The sequence below is a fragment of the Stylophora pistillata genome, chromosome 2, assembly GCF_964205215.1.
Source record: "Stylophora pistillata chromosome 2, jaStyPist1.2, whole genome shotgun sequence".
In the NCBI taxonomy this organism is placed as follows: Eukaryota; Metazoa; Cnidaria; class Anthozoa; order Scleractinia; family Pocilloporidae; genus Stylophora; species Stylophora pistillata.
The window spans coordinates 41,836,835-41,864,621 of NC_142520.1; the positions used below are offsets into that span (position 1 = coordinate 41,836,835).

The 27,787-nt window shown below is 38.4% G+C and overlaps 1 protein-coding gene and 1 non-coding gene across 2 annotated transcripts; both read left to right on the forward strand.

Annotated features, from left to right (window-relative positions):
• The first annotated feature begins 94 nt into the window (after positions 1-94).
• Positions 95-3,207, forward strand: LOC111327597 (melatonin receptor type 1A-like). Its single transcript, XM_022931818.2, has 2 exons — positions 95-768; positions 1,723-3,207. Exon 2 carries the CDS (start codon positions 1,811-1,813, stop codon positions 2,855-2,857), a length of 1,047 nt encoding a protein of 348 aa, XP_022787553.2. The 5' UTR covers positions 95-768; positions 1,723-1,810; the 3' UTR covers positions 2,858-3,207.
• A 4,498-nt stretch (positions 3,208-7,705) lies between these two features.
• Positions 7,706-24,255, forward strand: LOC111326351 (uncharacterized). The gene is made up of 17 exons (XR_015996068.1): positions 7,706-7,868; positions 9,748-9,855; positions 10,386-10,531; positions 10,805-10,985; positions 13,162-13,277; positions 13,657-13,768; positions 14,097-14,216; positions 15,332-15,502; positions 16,081-16,305; positions 16,499-16,803; positions 17,418-17,762; positions 18,466-18,712; positions 19,553-19,868; positions 20,724-20,813; positions 21,627-21,819; positions 23,113-23,318; positions 23,959-24,255. It is a non-coding gene; the product is annotated as an uncharacterized LOC111326351 (transcript).
• Positions 24,256-27,787: the final 3,532 nt, after the last annotated feature.

Below are 27,787 nucleotides of genomic sequence, written 5' to 3' on the forward strand. Positions count from 1 at the left end.
TCTAAGAATTATTGAACTGACGTGGGTTCCTCTTATGGAAGATAACTAGTCCCCCCAATTAAATTTTTTACATTTTAAAGTTTTTCCTTCGCTTGTAAATTAGTGGGAACATATACAATATGTATTTTTGCTAGTTCTCGCAATCAACCTCCGTCGGCGAACCAATCGGATCCTTTAACTAAGAAATACTGAACTGACGTGGGTTTTTCTTATCGAAGAAAACTGGACTCCGAAAGTACAATTTTTAAGTGTTTCCCTAGCTTATAATTTAGTGGGGACATGTGCATTGTGTTTTCTCCTTCGTTATACCAGATGACAGCTATTTCCCGACTGTCTGTGCCCTTGAAGTGAGAGGAGCGTATCCGACATGGCAAATCTGAGGATTAATGCTGTTAAAAAAATGGAAGATAGAAAAGCTACAATTTTCCGAGAGAAATTAGTATGACATTTCTATAACATATGATTAATTTTTCTCGTTGGTCAAGATGTTCAGTTCTACTTTAAATGCAAATCATGAGTTTTTCTCGGCAGGTGCAAACGCTATTGTAGCTTTTACGTAAAGACTGCTCGATGGTGGTAGGAAATGAAGAAGATAAGAAGATTCGCTTTCATTTTTGTTGGTTTTACTTAGTTGACACAAGATGTCGTTGTCCTTTGTCCAAACTGCCGAAATAACTCCCGAGGTCGTCTCTAATTGTTTTAAAGAAGTAGTTTACGTGTTCTTGTTTTGGTTCCTCCTCAAGTTTTGTTTGCCGATCTACTTTTAAGGTAGCTGTCAAAATTAATTGTTTTCATTAACTATTAAACTAAGGATAGACGTAGCCTAGAGAGGCGACAACAAAGAAGGAAGAGTTTTAAAACTAACGTAAGTACCTATCTAGCGCAAAATTGTTGTTATTGCAAAGGGAAGGCGGTTGTGAAAATTAACAGTTGTTTTGGCCATTTGCTTGACGGATAGAATTACCATAAATCCAGATCGCTCAGCTCGACTTAAAGTGCTAAATTAAATTAGTTCTCATTCATTTATTATCATCTTCGTTGATTTGCTTTCCTTTGCAATGGCAGTCCTTTAAAAAAATTTTACTCACAAATGAACCAACATCTGAAGGTTGCGTCAAAAAGGGACATAGTGCCATTTATGTTCTTTTTAGTTAGAGGCAAATCTGTCTTGGTTAACGTCGCTCGCTGAGTAAATACGAAAAATTCGCCGTCTATCAGATTTAAAATATTTACAGTCTATATTTGCGTGGTGACGATCAAATTGACGAAGAGGTGAAGTGAGCCATGAAGCCGTAAGCCATTTTTTAATTAGAGCTTCAAGGCTAACTACATTACATCGGCAATTTGTAATGACGCTTCTGTCAAAGTGACCCTTTTGTCATCTCGATTTCCATTTACAAGAGGACATGCTGTCAAAGTGTCAGAAAGCTTCTCGTCGGCACCTGCGTTCTGGATATCCAGAGAAAGGCAAACTGTAAATTTTGAATCAATATAGACCTGCTGCAGTTGTGTGCAAGAGTGCAAAGATATATAAGCAGGTTGGCTGGAATGATAGTGGAAAGTTTTGCTTCAAAGTTTAGTTGAAGAACAGCGTTCACCCCAACAATTATGCCTTTCACATAAGCTACCTTTTAGCAGAAGAAACGCTAACTGGTAACTAAACTTAAAATCAAAACGATAATTTGCACTCACTAAGACTGAATCTTCGTCTTCACGAGACAGGTTGCAACATTGACATTTTCACTTTGGCTGACCGAAGCACCGACAAAATCCAAAAACTGTAATCGTTCAGTTGTTGTGGGTCAAAAGCATGAGCACCACATACAGAATGAACAACATGCAAAATGACACAAGTTCCAAAATGGCTGATCTTGGCCCAGCAGTTACAATCGCCGAAACCAGCGTTTGTCTTCTCATGAACTTCATATCGCTAAACGGGAATCTTTTAGTGTGTTTAGCTGTTTATAAAAACCCTCGCTTGCGAACCACGACTAACATCTACATTATCGGATTGGCACTAACCGACTTGCTTTCAGCCATGTTCGTGATGCCGTTTACTGCTGGCGTCCTCGTAACAAGAAAATGGCCGTTTGGAAATTTCTACTGCAACATACAAGCGTTTCTAGTCAATTTTGGACTATTTACTTCCACTTCAATCATGGGACTCACAGCCTTCAACAGATACATGAGAATTGTCCATACAAACAGATACAATACTTTATTTTCGAGATTTAAATCTCGCATATTACTGGGGACGTTTTGTATCATTATAGCCTCGTATATCGCCATACCAGGCTTGACTGGATTGCAAAATTTTGAATTTGTTCCCGAGTATGCCACCTGCCATGTGACTCACGCGAGTGAGGAAGGCATGATAGTTCATTATTGCATCGTTGTATTCTTCTTTCTTGTTTTTCCATTCAGTTTGGCGACATTCTGTTACGTCAAGGTGTTTAGGACCATTAAGAACCACAATCTCGAAGTAGCCCCAAATTTACAGTCGAGAATTCGCGACGCTCACATCACCACCCAAGAGATCAAAATTTCAAAATCTCTGTTCGTGGTGGTGCTAGGATTCGGAATGTGTTGGATACCCGCATGGATTCTCGCTTTGATCATGCGCTTTAGTGCTTTTCCATCTTTGCCCAGAGAATTTTTTCTAATTCACACTGCACTAGTCTTCCTAAGCAGCTCTACTAATGTATTCATTTATGCTGGAATGAACAACTCGTTCAAAGCAGAATTTCGACGTTTGCTGTCTTGTGAAATTCGCGCCAAGTTATCTGCCAAGGTTTCTCCGAATTTTACTGGCCGTAGACCGATCGACCAAGGACTACGGCGAAAATTCAGTAGATAAACCTGTATTTGGGATTTAGTCAGATGGATGGGGATCATTCACTTTTAAGAAGGCTAGAAATTTCAGAAAAAAAATTAAGCCGAGACATTAGCCAAACAGATGATATCTCCAGCTATTCTGTATTCAAATGTTGGTAGAGACTAAGATGTCATGCTAATGCATTGACGCAACTGGAGCCCTTGGGGTCTATTTGCACAGTCAAATGAGAAAAGCCCCCTGCAATCATTTTATTTTCAGAGATCAATATATTAAGATCTTTCACAAGTCTTTTAGAAATATGTCAAACTTATCGTTAAAATTGTAAAACGAAAAACCTGAAATTAAAAGAACCTCACTGGACTTCGTTTCTAGCTCGCCTCGTTCTCAGTTTTTTTTACCAATGACTAAAGGCTGATAGTTTCTAAAGAAACTGTTTGGGGTTGCGTCGGTGGGAGTAACGAAATAATTTGGATATATCAACAAAGTTGAAATGGTAAATTGGCCACAGTAACGATTACAAAAGCTGACGTTTCGAGCGTTAGCCCTTCGTCGGAGCGAATAGAGGAATTGTGGGTTGTGTGTGCTTTTAAAGGCAGAAAATAACGTAGCTCCATTATTTGTGCGAGGTTTATTTACCTATCGGCCTCTCGGTCCAAAGATGCATACTCTAAGTTATAGGATGAGCAACGTAGAAGAAGTTGATTTTCGAACAAAAAAATAAATGAATAAAGAAAAAAAAAAGATTTTACCCCCAAAGACTTTTCTTTTTGTTTCTTAATGCGAAAAAAATTATTGTTTCTTATCTTTAATTTTTATCCTATGCACTAGGAAGCTTTCTACTCTAAATTGTCAGTATTTAAAAAAAAGACTTTGAGGTCACCTTTAGATTGCTAACTTCAATAGCGAAAGAGATCTATCTATCTTCAGTTGGCATCTAATTCATTATCATATGTGAGATCCACGGGTACTGCAGAAATAACAATGATAAATGGAACTATAATTACTCGTCACAATAAGAGCTCTTTTGAAAACATTCGTGGCGTCAGAATAAAAGATTTTTTTAATAGAAATTGCAAATCAAATTCTACGAGAGGCATGTCATTTCATTTACTTCAATAGAGTGAGACATGAGTCAATGTACTCATATACCCTAAGTTCCTCTATTTCGAGATCAAATGAGATTAAACAAGTCAGATAAACTGTGGTCTGATTTTCGCTATTGCATAGATCGCGCTCTCTACTGCGAGGATCGTGCATCATACGTATCTAACACCGCAGTTCAAAATATATGAACTTCATATATTCATTCTATTTGATTTGTCATCACGGGTTTATTACGAATCAACTTAACGGCCTGCTCCCAGGTGGCTTGTTAGCTCAATTGGTAAAGCGCTGCACTAGTATCGCAGAGGTCAGTGGTTCGAATCCCGTACAGGCCTGATTTTTTTCAGGTCTGATTTTCGCTATTACATAGATAGCGCTCTCTACTGCGAGGATCGTGCATCATACGTATCTAATACTGCAGTTCAAAATATATGAACTTCATATATTCATTCTATGTGACTGATAAGTTAGTAAAAAACTTGCACCATCTCTAAACTCAAACAAAAACCGATGCATAGTGCTTTCCCTGGCGTTTGCCACAATCAATTTATTTGGCATTAACTCTAGTCTAATTCTAAAACTGAAAACTTTTTCCCAGAGAAAAAGGCAGATGAATTTGCCTTTCCCTCGCATTTCGCTTGTAAACACCCGTGTACTAAGGTTCTCCAAATCTTTTTGTAAAGGGGGAGCTATTTTTCGAACAAATAAGTAACCCAGATATGAGTATCTTTCAGATACTGTGTAAATAAGTGCAGTCCAGTGGACCAAGCGATCGAGACTAATATCTCGACGCGTTGATATATTTACCTTGGCCTGTTGTAAGTGCATTAAAGGAAAAAGAAATGAACACTTAAAAGATGACCAGATTGAACCTAAAACTAAATGAAATATTCATTTCTCTTGAACTAAAAGAAGAGACATTCGAACAATCAGATGAAATATTGTCCAACAGATCGATGGCCCTGTTGAAGTCATTTTAGTACTCTTTCAAAACTGAACTGACTATTCCAAAACTCCTCAGGTTTCTTTCCGAAAATAAAGAGCAATATCAGGCGTTGAATTCGTAAATGCTTTCCTTACAACCAGGGGGATCTTAAATTCGTACCTTATATCCAGGGAATTTCTATCTGTACCTCTTTATTATCGCTCTGCAATGACGATTTACATAAAGAGGCGTTCATTAGTTTTATATAAGGGTCTGTTCCCAACTACTAATCATGATCCTAAGAAAATCAAGAGCAATACCAGGGGGTGAATGTCAACAATAGCACTAACAATAGTAACAGCCGGATACCGTTGATGGATAACGATGACAGTGGCACTGAGCAGAGTGTAAGGTCGGTCTGTATTCACACAATTGATTAACAAAATGGAATCACAGCGGCAATTTATGCTTAAGATTTGTTATAGTCACGAACAAATTAACTTAAAGAAATGACTAAATAAGCATTTCCGAGAAAAATGGTTCGCATTTCCACGAGGGAAAAAAGGGATATATTCTTTTTTTAAAAGGGAATAGCGTTTTGAATCTTCAAGTTAACTAACATAGTAACCTGTTAGGAGTGGAATACAATTGAATTCCACCAGCATGAACGCACCTGAAAACACTGAGACGAAATCTATGAATTAAGAAGATGCTTTTCGTGCGAATGACCACGACCGTCTAGTTTAGTTTAGCAAGAGACGAGTGAATGAAATAAAAAATATCACGCTGAGACGTCCATTGACTTATTTTGACACCACACCAAAGCAACCTTTTTTTTATTATTACAATCACTATTCTTTGAAAAAATTAAAACTTCAAAACACAATAGACACAACTAAAAAATTAAAAAGAAAAAAACTTGCCTAGGAGAAAAAAAAATAACCTTTTTTATTTCGCAAACGTTAAGATTCTTTCATTACAACCGGGTTACGCTTTACATAGAATGAATTAATTTTCATGACAGCTGTAGAGCTAAAGATATTACATATGATGCACGATCCTCGCAGTAGATAGTGCTATTTAAGCAATAGCGAAAATCAGACCTGAAAAAAATCAGGCCTGTACGGGATTCGAACCACTGACCTCTGCGATACTAGTGCAGCGCTCTACCAATTGAGCTAACAAGCCAACTGGGAGCAGGCCGTTAAGTTGATTCGCAATAAACCCGTAAAAGTGATAAATCAGATAAAATGAAATATATGAACTTCATATATTTCATTGTATCTGATTTATCACTTTTACGGGTTTATTGCGAATCAACTTAACGGCCTGCTCCCAGTTGGCTTGTTAGCTCAATTGGTAGAGGTCAGTGGTTCGAATCCCGTACAGGCCTGATTTTTTTTAGGTCTGATTTTCGCTATTGCTTAAATAGCGCTATCTACTGCGAGGATCGTGCATCATATGTATCTAATACCGCAAATATATGAACTTCATATATTTCATTGTATCTAAAGATATTACATTACCAAAGATACTTACAGTACATAACAATGTCAAAATCTACTTCCAATGATTATCAAAAATAACAGAGGCAACGTACTTTGATTCTAACACCCAACTTGAGTTAAAATCATAGTAATGCTGATGGCACTCCCTCAGTATTTTTCTGAATTAGCCTTCTATGACCACCACAAAATTTTGACGATGTGTAACTTCTCCCATGATATCTGATTGTAATAGTTTTTTTTTTAATAATTTTCTGGTCCTCATCATCAAGGTGGCGATGTACTAAAACAATCTCTGAAAACACCGCGGAACAAATACAATAACAGAAAGTAAAAACAAGAAAGGCTGAGGGATTTTTTGGCAGAAACGGTAGTAAGTGTCATTCTACCTCTAGTAACAAACCAAACTGTACACTCTCGCCAGACCGTCTACAATTCCACCACCGAACACCACCTGGAATTCTCAAGTACAGAGACATTTTGCATGAGGTTAGGGAAAAAAAATTTTTTTTTCATGAGTAGCGATGACTGTCTGTTTTACCTTGATAATGGGGAAAAAAGGCATATCTGGTGATTGAGTTGTTCAAGAGAATATGAGCTGAGAGAACCTCTTTCGTGATTTCGACCTTACAAAACATATCATCATGACAATGATAGAATATGTCTAGTTCACAAGAATTTCATTTCGGCCTTAGTTTTAAAATTGTCAAAAAAAATTGTAATTTCCGTATGTACGTAGTATCAATATCAACCTCTTGGCCTAAAGGATGTCAAAACGGCAATGAACAGGAGTTAGGCGAAAGCAATCCAAATATAAATGAATGATTGATCACTAATGATGGTTCGATGTGAGAAGAATACTGAAGTGAATTTGGACCGAACACTATCTCCACATAAACGATAGATCAGCTTAGCTCGTCATGCCAAGGGTTTTGAGACAAATTAAAGAGTTTTTGCAGAAAACGGTTTTATTTTGTTACAAAGACACCTTAATCTATGGTAAAGAACTAAGAATATCGTTCACGCGATTAACAAACGTGTTTGGTGGGTGGGGGTTCATTTTCGGCGCCAGGTTTAAGAATTGACAAGGTAAAATAAATTTACCCAACGTAGTTTACTTTAAAATTTGTTCAATCCCAAAGAGAACTCATGAGAGTAAAAAAAATAATAAATAAAATAAAAACAGTTTGTCTCAAGTAGTGAAACTATCTAAGTAATAATTAATCAAACAAACAATTAAGGAAACAGGTCTTACCTGCAGGATTTCATGGGCTGGGAAATTCGTGACAATTATGTCACCTTATATTTTACCTCATTAAACGTACAAATACAGCTGAGAAACATTCAATTACTGCTCATCATTGTTCCGTGGAGCACCTCAGCGTCAGAGGAAGATTTTTTGGAAAGGAGAAGTAATTTTTTTCTTACACGATGAACTATTGGGTTATTGTGTTAAAATGTTTTTTCCTCTCAGCCTTGGACATGGTTATAGGAGCAGGTAAGTGGTATCAGTCCCCTACTTTTCAGACATGTCTAACAATCAAGATTGCCGTATACAAGGGAGACATTATACTATTTATTTCTCAATGAGTTAAAGGTTACTGTTTGATGTTGGGTCAAATAAAAGGAAATCAAATCTATGCCTTAGTTTTGAGGAGCGGTTAACTGAGGAAAGTGTGGATCAATATTTTGACCAAAGTTGCTTTTGAATTATGAATGAAATCTAAAAGAAGACAGGATGGCTTGCAAGAGAAAGCTGCAAAAACAATTGAATTCAAGAATTTACTTTACAAGTAAGTTTATCACTCAGCCAAGCACTGACAAAGTCCTTAACTCAAATTTATTGAAAAGAGAAACAAAGAGGTGAAGACCGGTTATAGCAAAACTGATATTGCCGCACCATGTTATTTGTTTTTGACGAAAAAATTATGTTTGTTCTTGATATGAGAGTACATTTTAAATTTACTTCAATGATAAATATCGACCATTTTGTTTTGTCTCTTTTCTTAAAAAGGTAGGTAGTAAAGTTAGGAAAAAGCAGAAAATTGACTCAATTGTTACTTCCTCTCTCTCAAGAGTTTTGAAAGAACAAACGTACCATTTGCAAGCCTTGACGTTGCGAAGATGGGTGTTAGCTGTTACAAAAAAATTGAGGGGACGTACCTTGGCATTTGCAATAAAATATGTCAAAACTACCATACTATCACGAGAGGAGTCGAACTGTAGGGTGATGGTTGCTGAGGCAATAAAATAAATTAAATGGTTCCATTAAGATCATTCCCCTCCCCCTAGTAAAAGGCAAGCGTTTCAATATCCTACCGAAGTTATAGTTTATAGAAAGTTGCCAAAATCAATTTGTTCAAAAAAAGGATGAAAAAAGCTATCATCTCGGAGGAGGAATATCAAATGTTAGGCTACTCTTCGCCACATGATGTCCCACGGTTGTGACAAGACGAAAATAAAACGTCCTCCTTCGACTTATTGTGAGTGTGGCATGAGAAAAAATTCCGAGTTTCCCAGGATGGTTTATTCTTGATACGTACCTTCAGGTTTTATGTCCAAGTGCCTGATATATATAAAGAGGTTCAAATTTGACAAAAGTCCTACAAACTGAGAGGATAGGCGATGCTGAAAGCGTCTTGGGTGTAAACAAATAAAGAAAATTGGCAACTTGCGAATTCGCTCGTCAAATAAGGACGGCTGCATCTAATAAGAGTTTATTTAGAAGGTTTTGAATAATACACTGTGTCTCTTAACTCCCTCACTCCTAAGAGGATCTCACCTCACAATATTAAGACAATATCAAGCAAACAAGAAATGAGAGTGAAAGAAATGTTTCGTACTAACATCATAAGAATTTTATGGAAGACAGGAGGGAGAATTTCTAGTGAGATTTTGGCAGTAAAAGAATGAACAAAATAGCTTCATTTACACAAGCCGGGAGCCCATTACCCAGAGCTTCCATCTTCCACACTGACCCTGTGAGCCAACCCTGTCCCGTATCTTTCTATTTTTAGAAGCACCTCCCACGGCTTTTTTCGCGGGTGTTTTTATAATAGCCAATCATAAGAGAGCTGTCGTCTCTATTGTGTTACGTCTCTGTTATGTTACGTCTCTATTGTGTGACTTGCAGGCCGCCCGAAATTATTTCAATAATGGCGGAAAGCGCGGAAAGATTAAAGAACCCCCGCAGATATCTCAGTTTTAAAAATAACACGATACGGGACAGAGTTGACTCAAGGGTACAACTGAGATGGAAGCTCCGGGTAATGGGCTCCTGCACAAACTTATTACAATATCTTAATCAGTTAGTTAATACTATTGTTGTCGTGAAACACATAGGGAAGTTCTTCGGTTTACATCTATCATATTTTTAGATCGTGGATGCAAGACTGTCAGAAAAGGAGATGAGTCCTACAGTGAAAGTATCACCATCCCCAAGATGAAATGGACTGAGACACCGGCTATTGTTTCTAAAGGAAAACGTAATGTCACTTCCCTTGCTGGAACAAATATATTCCATGTTACCGTGCGTCTATTTAGCAATAGATCACAGATGACGTCAAACGTAAGAAGAACAAAAAAGTGCCACGTGACGCGCCACCGAGTGTGTCACTGACGTTCTTCCAACGTTCTGACGTCATCTGTGATCTACTGCTTACAACACCAAGGCAACATTCAGTTTATTTGTCTTATATGATAAAAAACCAAAACACTGTTATGCTGACGTCATCTCCTCATCAACTTAGTTCCCAGGGTCTCTCATCTTCCCGCCCCCGTGGCGCGAGAGAGGGGCGGAAAGATTAAATTATAATACAAGTAAGAACCAATCAAACTGGCCGCATGAAACTTTGCTTTCATAGAAATTGACGCAAAGGAATCATTAGAAATAGAACTACTATTAAAATGAAGTGGTTTGTTTTCTTTGGTTTATTTTTATTTAAAATATTTCACTTTAATTCACTTAGTTCTATCCCCTTGTCGATTAATTTCACGACCCTCCAAACTCGAACAGGTGAATACCAGGTTATCGGACGAGTTGTACATATGAACTATGTACGAGAATATCTTGCTGCCAAAGAGAACATGAAGTTTGGAAACGTCCAGAGAAAGCCAAACCGTATTCAGCTTGAGGTCCTGGCCGATACTGTGTACATCGAGGTGTGTATAAAGAATAGTATGAATAGTGGAACGTTCATGCAAGAATTATTCATTTTCAGCAACATGCAGAAAGGATTTGAGTCCAATAGTTAACGATTTATTGTATGTAGAGTTAATGATAACTTTATTACAATTTATGGACTTATCAGTTGATTAAAAAAAATCATCTTGTAATGCGGCCTCTACTGACGCACCCCAAAGTTTCTTTGCAAACCTGTACCCTCTTATGAACAGGAATCTCAAAAACAAATTTGAATCAATGCCTTTTGTTAGGGCATGATCAGAATGCGTGGAATTAAAAAACTCACAGTTTATAGCCGCAAAGTTGTCTCCGGGAAAGACAGTCAGCTGGATGTCAGAGCGCCAACTTTGAGTCCGCCATTTGATACTAGTTTACCATTGGCTCCTGGCACTCCTGGGGTACCGGGGCAGAGTGGAGTAGCAGGTCCTAAAGGTACGAAGTAAAGAGAAATAGAGTATTCTAATGCACTTGTCCAAACCCATTAAAGTAATTGCTGATTGATTGTCGAAAAAAAACTACAACCAAATTAATCATGACAGCTGGTCAGAGCAAAGATCAGCATCTTCAATATAGCCAATGAGAGTCTGAGCAGAAAAAGGCAAATTGCTTCTTTTGCGCCCGATTGGTTACACTGGCCAAATTTCTAGATTAATCACAAAGAGGATTAAGCAAAACAAAAGCAAGTCAGCTTTACTTTTGACCTTCTATTGAAATCTCCTAAACGACGTTGGTAACAACAACTAGGGACAAAATTTTCAACACGTTACCACTGAAATCGCAATATTTAACCACCATATTATGAGTTAAAGAACTGTGTCGCTCAAAGAAATCGAGAGAGATTTATATGAATGTTTTAGTTTGAATTTTAAAACTTAACAAGAAAACCATCACATATTTTCATTGTATTTTTTACACAACCACACTGTGTAAAGTCATTCATTTTAAACACAGACTATCATGGAATAGATAGCAAGCAGCGTAGCCAATCAGATTATATCATTTGTCTTACATTATTAGCTCATTCATATGAATCTGAAGTAGCCTGCTAATTTCATCCCTAATTCCCTCCCTTTTATCTCCTCTCCTGCAGTACAATGTTGCATTTTGTTCTCTGTGATCATACAACATTGATTGGGTAATCTTTCCATAAAATCCTCTATAATACAAAATATTAACAGCGTAAAAAACGATCCAAAATAACTCACTTTTGGCTCACATCTACTAGTTTTTTTTAATGTTAAAGCGTCTGGAAAAACTATAAATAACGGAGTCAAATCTGAACAGATTCAAAGTCTAATAATCTCATAGGTAAAAGCATATCTAAAACTATACAGGGTAATGTAAAATATTGTCGAGAACTGGCTGCAGTTCATTCTAAACCCTTATTTCTAAATAATCCACTAAACGTTGTTACGTGGATGCTACTTGTCAACTATAACGTTGTCGGAAATTGTGGATCGGTAAGATTGGCTGAGCGGGCTAAGCGGTCAACAAAGGCTGATAGTTTCGAAAGAAACTGTTTGGGGCTGCGTCGGTGGGAGTAACGAATTAATTTGGATATATCAACAAAGTTCAAGTGGTGAATTGGCCACCGTAACGATTATAAAAGCTGACGTTTCGAGCGTTAGCCCTTCGTCGGAGCAAATAGAGGAATTGTGGGTTGTCTGTGCTTTTAAAGGCAGAGAATGGAGCTACGTTATTGGTGGGAACATGGCAACGAGAAAAACAAGAATAAATTAGTGGAATGAAAAGCGTTCGTTAATCCCTGTGGGATTGCCTAATCATTCTAAGCAACATATGGCAATCTGCGGTCTTTCCTTACTCTTAGGTAGCACGGAAAGCCGTAAAAATCTTGAAAAAAAGCTCATCTTTCAAACCGGCAGTCTAAATCCCTCAGGGATCAACGAACGCTTTTCATTCCACTAATTTATTCTTGTTTTTCTCGTTGCCATGTTCCCACCAATAACGTCGCTCCATTCTCTGCCTTTAAAAGCACACACAACCCACAATTCCTCTATTCGCTCCGACGAAGGGCTAACGCTCGAAACGTCAGCTTTTGTAACCGTTACGGTAGCCAATTTACCACTTCAACTTTGTTGATATATCCAAATTATAAGCGGTCAACAAACTATATTTTTGGTTGAACTAGTTATGTGACCAAATTGGGTTGAGAACAATTTTCTTAGGTGATAAAGACAATAATACAAGTAATAATTTTAATAATAATGATAATGTTAATAATAAAGATAATTATAATAACAATACAAGAAGTTATTACAAAAATAATGATAAAAACAATGAATTATAACAATTATGATTGCAAAGATAATAGTTATGATGATTAAATTAAAAAAAATGATAACGATGATAATAATAGTAATGGAAGAATAATGATGGTGATGATGACAGTGGTGATGCAGGTAAAAATAATAGATATGAGAACAGGAATGGTAAAAGTAGATTCGTACAAGTGAGCACATCTTGGCCCCCCACCCCTCCCCCCCCCTTCAAAAAAGGCTAAATCAGGTTATCATTATTTTACTCAACGAAAAAAACAACACGCGAGATCTTGGACTGAACCTTTACACTGTTTTGGTCTGTTTCAAAGTGGAAGTGTACACCCAACTATCAGAAGGCCACATGTATATTACAAACAATGGTGGAAACGGAAATCAAGGACAAAAAGGTGCTGATGGCAAAAACGGAGTTGACCGGATTGACGGGGTATGGTTATGTAAGAGTAATAACTGTTTAGCTGAGAGTAATCATTGATAGGTAAAGTACGAGTGATTTCGCTTTGGTATGGATATTTTTGTCTCGGTATAACAAAATCCAGTGTATAATTGATCTTAAAAACATCGAATGGTGGCGAGGTCCACAATTCTAATTGTAGTAACTCATTTTGTTTGATCAAATGGTTGCAACTCATTAATTCATCTTCGAATGGCATCCAGACCAAAGCGAAAAATACCACGCAAGATTTAAAGTTCTCGCATGCAATCGGGGCGAGAGGTCAGCCAGTTCAAGATGGCATCTAAGCCCTGAAATAGCCACATCATATACTGGAGGTGACATGGCTGTGTTTAATTACGATTATTTGTAGAAACCACCCCGGACATTTGCTCAGTGTAAGGCTAACCGCTGCAGAACAGTCCCTGGATGGACAGGAGATGAAGGAAATCCCGGCAAAGATGGTGGAAATGCAGGAACATCAGGTAAGGCACATTTTAAATCAGGTGTACTTTCGTGACGCCTGAGTCAAGACTTGAGACGCGTTAACTCCATAGAAAAAAATATGAAAACATGCATGTACGTTTCGTCCACTCGAATACTTATTTTATACTCCCAGGTGACTTTGCACTGTTACCCTCTAGCGTCAAATATTTTGCAATGTTGCTCTCTAAGAGTCTTTGAACTAGAAACAGTTTCATTTTTGGAATGTCACGTGACTCAAATCAGCCAATGAGAGTGCATACTAGTGAGAAAAATTTTCCTGCTTTATAACAATGGTCATTTACTCTAATTACTTCTATAAATAAACAGGAGACGGTGGCGAAGCTGGAAAACAAAGAATATATATGAACGAAGTAATTGGAAGTATCAAGCTAAAAACATGCCCTGGCCAGGGAGGTGCAGCACCTATAAATGGAAAGGGAGGAATAGGTATGGATTAAGGCATTGGGACGCGGATTACGTTTGGGTTGTGACTTAACGTACTTACCATAGAGGAGGATCAGATTTAGGGGCTGGGGGAGGGACACCAATATAGAGAAGAAAATCAGGCGAAGGAGTGTATCGGTGGAAGTTTAACCCTGACCCGTAAGAGGAACAAAATCCGTCCATTTAGGCACAAAAGGCTTCCAATGAAAAACAAATATTCCTTTTATTTGGGTTTAAAAGCTTTGTTTGTTAATTTCTATTTCTCTTCAGCACTGGTTTGTTTTTCTTCTTGCCGTTGTTTTCTTTTTCATTTATCCTTAAAAAAAAGTGATCCTTTCTCCTTGGCTTTATGATAGTCAATAAGGCTCTTCCTTTTTTGACCATGATGCTAAAGATTAACAATACTCCTTCCTTATCTATTTACGCGCTCGACTCTTTTCACACGGCTGATCCATGGAGTTTTTTTACACGTGGATCCAGTAAAACGCCAGCTTGATTTTCAACTAATAGTTCCCTTATGATGGTCCGGGATTTGATTCCTTGAGGGGAACTTGGACGTTTTCTATCAGTGCCACCTCGTGACAGAGAACTTCTAACTTCCTTTATTTCTTGTCAACTGTGGATATGTGAAGCAATGGAACGAGCAATCCGGGCAATCGATATACAGCTTTCGTAACCTTAGGAGTCTGGGGCAGAGCATGCAACTTATTTAGGGTGGAGAACCGATTGCAAAATATGGCAGATCAACTGGGGTCTGGAGGATCTATTCTCTTTCTTGAATTCACAGGATTTTTGGCTTCTAGTCTTCTCGGATAAGGACGAATAAAGCCTAGGTCCCGTCTCCTGCTTCTAGTAATTAGTTAATTTGGTTAGGAAAGGGACGTTAAAGAACTCACTCACGAGATTATTGCGATGTGGTCCGGCCTGTTTACTAGTAATTGGGGGAGTGGGGTCTGGCCTTGTCATTGTTAACGCAGGATCCACTGTAATTGGCTAAAGGTGTAGTGGTCTCTCTGCCTGAGATAATATATATATTTTAGCCCAATCGCTGTATTTTCTAATAATATTCTGCAAATTATATCCACGACTCCACCATAGCTTCTTTTTTTTCTCCCTAGGGGGTCTCGGAAGTTTAGGAGGGACAGGGTTTAGATGTGCAATGAGAGAGACATGTGTGAGCAATCCATGGGCTCCTTTGAGTCCCTCGTGCCACACCTCGTGTAGAAATGAAGGGGCTACAGGTAGAGCAAGCAGAGGAGCAAGAGGACCTAAAGGAAAGGACGGAACAAGTTGAGTATACATGAGCCACCTTGGGATGGCCCTTTCGGGCAGGCCTTATTGCTTTTCTTGGCAAAAGATAGATTTTTTCGCTCAAAATCGAGAGTAAGAAAGCTTGTTTGTATGCCCATGAAAATAGGAATGATAATCACGAAATGAAATGATTGGCAGGCAAATTATTTCAAAAAACCGAATTAGTATAATATGACCAAATGAGAAAACTTTCCAGTTTCACTTTCATCCTCGATGTTCTTCCCGATGAACGGGATCACTTGCTCAAGCTGACCTAAAATTGCCAATCTGCCAATTCTGCTGCTAGTTTTCATATCGATGCCAGAGAGATGCCAGTCCATCACGGTACCCATTACCCAGCAAACATTTCCACAGGCTGCCATCATATTTCAGCAGTAACCATTTGTTTCCTGTGTGGAGAGAATCCCTGTGAGGGTAAAATAAATTTCCTGCAACGCAACACCAACCATGACCCATCGCACTTCCGCGAACTTATCGATCCTTCGCTTGAGGAACTAGGCTCTGAGCTACGACATCACCTCAGATTTCATCTTCATCGATGTATTTATCCTTTCAGCTCCAACGGATCCTGGCGCCGACGGTCAAATAGATGATACTTACCTTCGTACATCCCGCCTCTCTGAAAATGCAAGGAGCAAATACCCCCTAGCATTGTTGAAGTTGATGAAAAGATATGCCGAGGATCGCATTTGGGCAAATGATACCCAAGAAGGCAAGAGTGTGTTGAAGTTCTTAATTACTTTAATGAAAGGAAGAAACGGTATACAAGCCATGAGAAAAGGTAAGTTTTTTCTTCGGAGCTACGAATTCTATCTTAAATTTTCCAACAGCTTTCTGACGTCACGATCTCGTTCCAGGGGTCTCTCTCCTTACTAGCCTCGGGGGAATTGACCCGCCACGGCTTTCTCTTAGGTATGTCAGCTAAGGAAAACAAATATCATAATACGTTACTGTTGTTTCTTAAAAATCTGTAGATGCAAAACGAAGGCTAGGCTTTCTAGACAAAGAAGGATTCGACAGATTTGGAAATAATAAATTGTTTGCTCCGCTGATGAAATGGGAACGCCTGAAGGAGAACGCTGAAGGCATCGAAAAATACGCTAAGGAATACCAAGACGCTTTTAACAGAATTCAAAGTTCAATTAAACAACAAGAGGATATTACAGACATACTGAAGGACTTAGCACCTAAGGCAGCCAGAATACAGGTCCGCAATCAAGTAACGCGGCTAAAAGCAGCAAGGGCAGTCGATGAAAGCCAAAAGAGGCTTTACGTAGAGGTAATGTAATGGTTTGTGAAACTGAAGTTTTAAAAAATGCATTGTGGGATTTTTGGTTTTTGACCGTGGAAACATGAACATAGCGTTTTGCAGGTACTTGTTGCTTAAGATGAAACAGATTTTTTTTCAGATATATTCTAGAATTACGTCATCACCTTTTTCCATCTTTACTATCAGTATTTCTTTCATGAAACTGACATTCTTGATCTACCTATTCCTACCTTCATTCATCTGCACATTTTTTAATTCATTCATTTATTTATTCATTTCTCCATCCATTCATACATCCATCTATTCATCCATCCATTTACGCATTTATTCTTCCATCGATGTATTTTTTAAATTTTTATTAAATGAATCCGTTTCATTTATTTTCTCCCTCATTCGCGCGTTCTTTTCTTTATTCATTCATTCAATTTATCGATCAGTGAGTCAATCGATCAATTAATTAATCGACCAGTTAATTCTTGTTCAGTTGATTGATTCTATTTTTCCTACATTTATTGATTCAATGTTCATCGTTCAAGTTTTTGGGGGTGATTTCAAATGACACTTGAAAGCATTCTCAAATAAGTCTACCTTGCCTCAGCTTACTATGACATTTACCCGTTTAGTCCATCGCTCAGGTAGAAAAACGCATGACCAGCACTATAGAAACGCTCAAGGCCACGCTGGTTGATTTACAAGCTCAAAAAAATATGCAGCATTTCTTCGCAATGCTCCAAGGGGTGACAGGCTTCGTGGATGCTCTTAAAGGAAAAGATCCTATTGCTGCACTTAGTTCCGCCTTTAGTCTCATTGAGAACGAGGCTCTGAGATGCAACAGAGGTACGCTTCAACAAAACAAGGCAAAAATAGAAAAATGGGTGAAATTTGGAAAGGCATACGAGGCTCTGGAAGATTCCAGTGACTTAAATTTTGACGAAATGGATGTACAATCTGTTCCAGAAATAATGAAGGTAACGTAACGCATATGATTTTTTTTAATTGTCAATTTCTTCCCTCCCCTCCCCCCTTCGAAAAAAAAGCATTCTTTGAAGCTGAGCATTACATGTTATCATGATGATACATGTACTTATCAACATAATTCACCGCTGTCTAATTTTTAGTTAAAAGTATATCCTGAGTTCATTTATAAAGATACAAGTATGATGTAGGTGGGATGAGCCTCTGTAAATCACCTGATAGCAAATTGAAATCTGATAGCTTTGAAACTCTTTACGGTGGCTATTTTACATTATCGACTTAGTTGATTAACCCAAAAATTACATTGATAGCAAATAGTTTGCTTCAGCTACGGAGGCGTGAAGCCATGCCAGTGGTTCCAGCCTAACCAAGCCTAATCAGCTTGATAAATATAGTACAATCGTGAGAGAGTGTTTTCTTTTTTTTTCGAAGTAAAAAAGAAGGACTTAAGAGTCACCACATTGTTTCCTCATTGTGCATGCTCTGTCAACACATTCACATGCCAGCGGGGTATCATAAGTTTGTATCTCTGGCTCTTTATGGGCGGAACACAAAGCTCACATGTAAGCGATGTGATACAGACAAAGCCAAGCCAACTACTAAGTTGATGGCATTAGCTTAGCGATTTAATCGGTACTTACATCTAACACCATACCTTTAATTGGATTTGTGTTGTGTCGTTTTGCATCACCAAAGGCAGAACTAGAAATAAACAAGGAAGCGCTCCTGGCAGACCTGGTTTGTCTGCTGGACGTCGATTTACCAGAACACAAGACGGCAGAATTTAAGAAAGAAATCGAGAAATTCTTTATCGATGGCGGAACAAGGATTGATCTCATTGCGCAGGTCATGGAGTTAGATAACAACATTGGTACCTATAATTACGACATCGCCAATTTAAGAGAAACACAAAAGCAAATTAAAGCTGTCAATAAAGCAAAGGGTAAGAATTTTCTTCTTAAAGAAACTATATCTAGTTCTTATAAACCGAGCGGGAGCTCTGTATGGGAGAATCTTGACCTAGGTCGCCAGTACAGACCGAACGCTGTGAGGTCTGTACCAGCGACCGAGGTCAAGATTCTCCCATACAGACCGACCTAGCTCGGTTAATAAGATGTTTATTATATGGCTGTGTCTTATATGCCAATTTTTTATATTCTTTATACCTTTTTTTTCTGGACCGGTCTAGATGCCGGTCTACATGGGAAAATCTGGACCGCTTTCAATATTGATTTCAGCCAATCAAATTCGTGAATTCGGTAGTTCTCAGTCCTTTTGAGACACAGCCATATAATTAGAGAGAATATAAACTGATCTTGATTGAAGTGGGTTTTCGCCAACATTGTGCGCTCTAGCGGAGCTCTACGCGTAAGAAAATAATTTTAACTGTGTGGTAACCATCAATGCTACCGAAGCAGACTATTACCGTATTCTTGTGACTATCTATATGTTCACCCGTGAGCATATCAGCGATGAGTTGCATGGCTACGTCGCTGGAAATGAAATTACATTTAACTCCAACGCACTCCAACTTACTGACAACTCCACCGTGTTACGAGGAATGGAAAATGAATGAGCTCTCCCCCCACCCTCCCCTTCTGCAATTTTCGTCATGTTTCGATACTTTGAAAAATAGAACCAACAATACGTTACACGTCATGCACTGAGATGGCAATTCTAGTTTTCAGACCATGCTACCATCGCATTATGAGAGTCATATGGGACGTCATAATTTTCTAATCATCACAACTTTACATATTTACTTCACTTGACTACTTTCCAGAGACCCCAATAGCCGACAACGTACGCCAGGAGTTTATTGATAACCTTTTGAACATCTACGAAGAACTGGAGAGCAGTTTTTCCAAGCAACTGTACTCGTTCTACAAGGGTTTTGAATTCCGGTCCTTGTGGAACATGGACAAAAAGATGGCAAAGTTTCAGTCTCGCGCTGCAACCCTCTTCAAGGAGTTACCTCCCTGACTAAGGCTTTACAAGAAATAAAGAATATCGAAATGGCAGCAAGAAGCTGTTTTACCAGTAAAAAGCCCAACTTTGGTATACACAAATGGTCTTTTGACAAGACTAAAGATCCAACGGTAAGAACTTCAGTTTTTACTCCTACCTCAATAAATAACACAAATATCGTGAGGGGAGAAATAACGAATCGTTAAACTAACAGGAGGCAAGGATCTGTGATGGTTGGTGTGCTTACTACAGATCAAAAGTTCGGTTTTCAAGCGCTGGCTAAGTCGCCCTAACAGGTTCCTGGGCAAGACACTTTGGAGTATATACGCCAAATAGTTTATACCTAAATCTCATAAGACGTTTTGCTGCATAGTATCGCTAACTATACTGGCTTTCCCTCATCAAAGCAAGTCATGATACAAACAACGAGTGAAAATACACGGCGATGTTAGACATTGAATCGTCTCATAAGATATATATTATCCAACTTCTATATTTATATGAAAATGTCGTCCATTTTCTTTCGCCGTTTTATTTTACCGTACAACATAACCAATTGTCCAAATAACTATTACACTTGATTCTAGTTAGCATTCGTTGGACACTCTCCCTAAGGGACCGGTTATTGGTATTATTTATCACGGGGGAAAAACCGTCGAGGGATTTTCGTGTCATAAAAACACTCTCTAACATTATTATGACCCCTCCTCCTTGGTAGTTATTTCTATGGTCCCCCCCCCCCCCTTACAGTCTGTTGGCGACGTCTGATCCCCCCTGTTCCTCCTGAAAACCGTATCATTCTTCCAAAATCCTCCACGCCCCATTTTCCATCTGGAGGAAAAATAGTGACCGGTTTCTTATTCCTAGCTTTTCCATGTTCTCTTTTGTTTGATAAATTAACAAGCATTCCTACAGTGAACATTTGTATCACCACTTATTAACTACGTAGAAGTTTCGTAGTTGATCCTTTCGCCTCCTTCATTTAGATGTTCAAGGAGTTGTACCAAAGTTACACAACGTTTTCCTTGGATATGGACCAGGCCTGTAAAGATTGCTACAATGTGCGCCTCCTAAAGGTACATAGATACAGAGCTGTTTAAAGAAAGGTTGTAAACTTAACAGATTTGAATACAATTACTTGCGTTGACGTTGTCATTTACTTTCCTATGCTTGAGAGATCTGCAAAAATATCCAAGATCAAGACTAATGGAAGACTAAATATGATTTACCCTATATGATCCTCAATTTCCTTCAAAAATACCTAAACAGTTTGAATTAAAGCTGTGACTTTTTTTCCTAACAGATGTCGATTGTATTTTAGGCTTTTGCCATGACGTCCCTATTGCATAGTTATACTGTTTGAACTCAAGATTTTCATAGCGCGATAAAATCATCCATGGACTTCAACAACGAATAATCGGATCTCATTTTTAGTTCTAATCTACTAATCGTAAAAAAAAAAACACTCCTAGACAAGAGAGGCTCGTGCTTTTATTGAATAATGATATAAATCAGGGTTTCAATGGGGTTAACCTTTTGCTGTAAAATGGCTAAAAATTTAACCGTTAGCCATAAAAGCCATTAGCCCATTGAGAACCTTATATATCATATGTATGAAAGAGCCAATCAAAATCCTTGTATGATTTAGCTTATTAGATAAGACAGAAAAGACAGCAAGTAGCGTAATGAAGAAGATTGCTACGCCTGGATAGAAAGTTAGCATATTATACTACTGTTGGAAGGTGAATATAAATTACTTTGTAAAGAGTTTTTTGGTGTTAACCAAAAGCATTTAGAAAATTGCGGAACAGCCATGCACCAACTAAAAAGGAGATGATTCAAAAACTTTACTATTCTTTACAGCATAGATATTTTCTTATTTTTGAAAGATATATGTGGAGCTTTACGGTACACCCCAAGATCCGAGCGTCCCAGATAAAGTTCGTCTGAAACTTAGACCACTGGGGAGGTCTTACTTCAGGATTGGCGATAAGATCAAAGACTTCCATCAGCCAATGGCCTCTTGGCGATACTTGAGCTTCAATCGTTTCAAAATAACTGATAGCGTCAAGTGCAGACAGGGTAAGTAAAATAGAACAAGGAAGGGTAAGCGGTTAAATATGTTTAAAACTGAGCGATATATTTGGCCAGCGGTTGTCTTGCACATATGTAGGTTGACAGACAGCCCGACTGATTTGTTGTGTTGTTCTTTTAATCTGGTTTAATCCGTCTCTTTTAAAAACCATTCTCGGTTTCTCGATATTTAACAAATTGTTATTTATTAGTGGTAACCAAAGGCACAGAAAACTTTCCAGGAGTTGCTACATTTGACAATGTTTTATTCGTTCATTCACTTAAGTATTTCAACCGAATTTAAAAAAAAAAGATGTTAAAGAAATAATATTGATATATGACAACGTGTCCTGCGTATGTGAAAAATTACAGCTTTTAATCATTTTGATAGAATTTGATGAACAGCGAGTTTCTCAGCCCTATTTCAGAGTGCGAAAAAAAAAATGAAGGGAGAGAGAATTACCACTAGTCGAATAAGCCATTGGACAGAACTTACATGAAGCAAAACGGACGTGCAACGCGCTTGAATTTGAATGGCCTTGTCTGATAGCTTAAGAATCTAACGTAGCGCAAGCTGGTGCTTTGGGAAAGAGAGTGAATTCTTTTTTTAAAGAACACCTGCACATGTGTTCTGTGGGTTTTTAATGGAGCCCTAATCATCCACCAAGCAGGCGTTAAGAAAAGCTCGCTTAAATAAATACCGTAAAAGCCCGCCGATAAGCCGCACTGGCAGATAAGCCGCATCCCGAATTTAGCAGCCAAAATTTTGGGAAAAAAATTTTTTTATAGAGATCAAAAGATATCCAAAGTCGAGTCTTGAGAAGTCTTCTTCATCCACTGTTCATCGAACATAAACTCATCATTAACATTGCAACGAAAAATACTTCAAACTGTTACCCACGCACAGTTTTAACACTGTAATATAATGAATATTGTTTCGACTTTGACGTATGAGTAGTCTTTTTCTGGTATTTTTTGACAGGAATTTCTTCATTCAACACAGTTTTTCCATGGATTTTTGCATTGCAACAAGAATGTGAGAAGAACATTCAAAGCTTAGTAATCAGGCATTAGATCGGACGCGAAAATGAACATTCACAACACCTTTTTCAAATGTTCCCGCAGATAAGCCGCACTCCCAATTTCTAGCGACGATTTTTTGGAAAAAAAGTGCGGCTTATCCGCAGGCTTTTACAGTAACTCACTTTGCTTTGTCCCTTGCGACTACAAAATGCATCGGTTTTATGCTGAGGAATTTAAGAGACGATTTTTTTTTAAATAGTTGGCTCTTTTTACATCTAGATGGCGGTTTTTACTGTTTGACAAAAAACGATCCGCGCCTGACAGGGATGTGTTGTCACCCACTGATCGCCGCAACTTGTGATGACGCTTTGGCGGGGGAAGAAGAATGTCGAAGTGTGTTTGGAGTGTACAACATTTCCATACCAATTGATCCGACACTGGATTGCAGTGCACAAATAACCTACAAAAACTGCAAAAATCTGAATGTAAGTTTGCCCAAAGGAATCCAGTTGTTCAAAGAGTGGATAAAGTTATCCCGTAGATGACGAAGAACGTTTCTTTTTTGTTAAAAGAAGTATCCACAAAATAGCGTTACATACCCAACCTCTGAAAGGTGCGGCCTGGTAAAAAGAGAAGGAAGAAATTAAAGGGCTGGTGCTTGTAAAGGGAAAGTATTAAATTCGGTCATTAAGGGGGGGAGGGGCTAGTGATTGTGATTAAGGCACCAGTCATTATTTATCGCCTGAAAGGGCGGAGGGTGTTAGTGGGACTTTTGGGGGATGGCATGGTTTTCAGGAGCAATGGAGGGGGATCGATCGCCGATAATAGAGCATAAAGAAAATTGACACTGAACGAGTGGAGGGATCATTAGAAAACAGAGCTTTGTGGGGGGAAGGGAGGTATCAGGTAAATTTTATTGTGGCACAGTCAAAAATCCTCGGACCTTATATCATACCCAGGACCTACCGTGTACTGAAATGTTACCACTGCTTGGCTGTGGAGGGTTTAAGTATGAGACTTCCTTTGATCTCCCATCCCCACCCCCCTCCCCTCCCTCCCCTATTTATCTTTTACCAATTCAAAATATATCAAACGATTGTATTATCTTGTTTCATTTTTCATCAGCGAGAACTATTCACCCACATGAATGTTTGGACAACTTTCATGTACTGGCCTGAATCATACCCAAGGACGCCGGAGGATTGTGGGATTCAGAAGCGCAGTGCGACAGTCGAACCTGAAGTCGAAATGTTGGATCATTCTCTTATTCTAAGACGAGACGCTGAAGCTGATTAAAAAACAAAACAAAACAAAACAGAAAGACCCGTACAGATCTAGAGAGATCGGTCATTTAATTACCCATAAAAAGAAATGAACGCATATCCTGTCCTATCCTGAAATAAACAGACGAATTTAAAGATATCTGAAATATTAATAATTTCTCTCGCGTTGTAAATTTTAGATTTTTGCTCACTCATAACAGCATGCTGTATGTTAAAATCCACTTCCCAAGTTGGAAATGGTTTCCTAGATATGAAGATTTAGATACCCTTTGGTAAAAAAGAAACAGTCAGCATGGCCTCTTTTTAATTCTTAGAAGCTTCGTACGAAAAAACAAATCATAGTCCATCTTATCCAGAACTTGAAATTAACACTCACAAAATCGCAAAATGCGAGTGACTTTGAGAATCCGCGAATGAGAAAAATATCCACTGGCAAACGTTTGCCAGTAGATAGGTGGTGGTTGTCATAACAACGAGATATGAGACCAAATATCTGACACCTTTTCTATTGAACTTTTCAACTCATCAAAAGACTGTGCAAAATATTAATTATAATCTTTCGATCAGATATGGTCATTGACATTTCAAAGGGAAAGAATTTTCTAGTCCTCTTACCAGTTAGTCAGTGGAAAAATATCTAACTCGCAAAACTTTGCAAGTGGACCGAAAAGTTAACTTCGAGCCCTTTTATCGCCTGCAGAATACTCGTTGTATGCAATCAAAAAACCGTAATCTAACAATGTCAGCGGACAACAAACTGAACAATTCGTGCATACACCACACCCATTTTATTCACAAACAATTGCAGTTGTTATAAAATATACTAAAATATGTTGGGATAGTCTCAGTAGGTTTGGAAATTCACACCAAGGTCTATCTTAACGGAAAAAAATATATATTTACAAAAAATTCAAGTAACACTTGTTTGAAATGTGTAACAATAAGCAACATTCATCCAAATCGTCAAGCGACCGTTTCGAAAATATAACATACCATGATTTTCATACTATTTCGATTTGTAAGTACATGGAATTAAACGAAACTACAAGAAGAAATATTACGGTTAGAAACGTTTATGCACGTCCTCTTTCGCGAGAAAAAGCTTTTTTCAATTTTTTATTTTTTTTTACCCCAACGACGGTGCATATGTCACTTGTTACTGGCTTTAAAAGCGCCATAAAATTTGTTCTTTTTATTTTTCACATCCGGAAGGGAAGCACGGCCTGACAAGAAACATAGAGTGTTTTAAACTTTTTGTATGTTGTTGGTCTGTTTGTTTGTTTGTTTGTTTTTTACAAAACAGATCCATTATAAAGCATAATAAAAAAACAATTTACTAATACGTTTGCTTTTATAACAATTTGGTTTTACGTAAAAAAAATTACTTTGCCATATATTGAAAGGTAATCTCAGGACCTTGGAGTGCACAAATTTAGCTTTTATAGCAACAGCAAAATGGAACATGGCTTTATCAGCGTTAAAAAAAAACCAACGCATCGACTAGGACTAAGGCTTGTAGGCACGCATTGATACAGCCTTTTGTTTCTCGATCGTATCATGCGTCAAATTAATTTTAGAATGACTCTATCAGTTTGATTTTATATAATTCTCCTAGCTATGCTAATAGAATATCTTTTTTCTGTCATCAACTGGCATCTTTGCCGTCATTTTCCTTAATAAGATTCAGTTTCACAGCGGTCTTCAAAGCTCTTTCAGCGCATGCTCTAACCATTGACATGTCAGGATTACTGTCTTTAGAGAAAACCATTAGGATCTCGTGAGTTTCACTTTCGATCAGCTGCGATGAACAACAAAAGAAAAAAGAAAGATATTACATTTTATAGAATAAACCAAATTGCTTCAATGAAGGCTTTGACGTAATAGATTGATTCATATAGTAAGTTGGTCTGTCATCCTGCAATTCCGAAAGTCAAGACGACCTTCGTCAGACGGACATTCAATCAGAAAGTCAATCAACCAGTCAGTCAGTCAGACAGTTAGTCAGTCAGCCAGTCAGCCAGGCTGTCGACACGTCAGTCGGTCAGTCCATCAGCCAGTCAGTCTGTTAGTCAGACAAACAGTCAGTCAGTCAGCCAGTCAGCCAGGCTGTCGACACGTCAGTCCCTCAGTTCATCAGTCAGTCAGTCTGTTAGTCAGTCAGACACTCAGTCAGTCAGACGGACGGCCAGCCAGTCAGTCATTCAGTGAGTCAGTCAGGCTGTCAGTCAGTCAACGAACCTGGCTTTCTTTACGTCCATCTGCTGTAAGTGACTCCGTCAATCAGTCAGTTTAATGATGGCTAAATGTACCATGTGTCAATTAGTCCTAAATCAATTTCTCTTCCCATTTCTCGAACAGTAAATCATTTATGCAACTGTCATTTGGAGGGGAGGGGAGAGGTTAATGAATAACTTTCCTAACCCTTCACCCCTTGATTTTCGTGATCTCCTCACTGCTCTCCTTACGTTTCCTCAGCCAGGAGCTTCCTAAATTGTGATCATTACCTTTATTCTCCTCACCTTAATGTGTGATTCCGGGGTGATGTTGTAAGGAGAAATTAGTAGCCAATCACATTTGGGGGTGAAAGGGTTAATCAGCAAGACCTACTCAAGTTGCAGATCTTTTCTTTGATCTGAGTCGTGACCTTTGCGTGCGATTCAAGGAATGATAAAAATCAGACTCCAGTCACCCCTTGGGTTAAAGGAATTCATGGAGAAAGGGGGGGCATTATCAGCAAGCTTAAGCACTGCTACGGAACTACGTTGGAGTTCGGTTAGTTGGAGTTCGGTTAGATGTTACGACAAAGGACTACATACTGGATAAAGTTCGTCGAAATCTACTCAGCCATTTTCTATTCTCAGTTTCACCTCCTACCTCTTCACAGAGCACCATGTTACACATGCACTCAGTTGCGGCTCTTTTGACCAGATCATGTTCATCAAACATCAGACTTTCGATCAGAGAAATGCCTTGCTCTTTCACAATATGCCGCCTACATTCACAAACAGAAAAGCTAGTGACAAAATCAATGCAGCAGCAGCTACTTTTGAAGGTGTTCGTGGGGCTAGGGAAAGGCTACGCTACGATATGATCGTGTTGCGATAAAGAGCCGGAAAATCCCAGTCGCTAGGCATCCTTTCCTCCGAGCAAAAGTGCTCTTGCGAACTCTATAAGTGTTGCAGTTGTTTCGCGATAAGTGAATCTTGTGTTCCTCGATGGAAGTTCTTGTTGGTTTCTGGGGCATGGTACCTTTCAGTGACATACATTCATAGGTATTCCTGCCCTGTGGCTATCAAACTGTGAACTTTGATCATACAACGCAACCGCCACTCACCTATAAAACCTTCGTTGCAAAAAACTTCTGTAATGCAAACTGAGTAACTATCTAGTGTATAAAGGGGTGAGTTTCTAAAGAAACTGGGGTGTTGCGTTAGTGGGAGTAATAAAGTAATATTGGTTTTAACAACTGAGTTGGCCAATCTACATTTTACATTTAAAACCAATATTGTCTAGTGCATATGTTACAGCACCAAGGACAATTAGTCATTGTGTAAAATGTGATGATATGTTCGCAGTCCCCCTAACATAACAATACATTTTGGGGCGGAATAGTACTGTCATCCCTTTGTTGCTCGACTAATTCCCATGCAATGGAGAAAGAGAGTTACTAC

What these genes read in the sequence shown, in the direction of transcription:
- LOC111327597 (XM_022931818.2), top strand. Translation starts at nt 1,811, where the DNA reads ATGAGCACCACATACAGAATGAACAACATGCAAAATGACACAAGTTCC.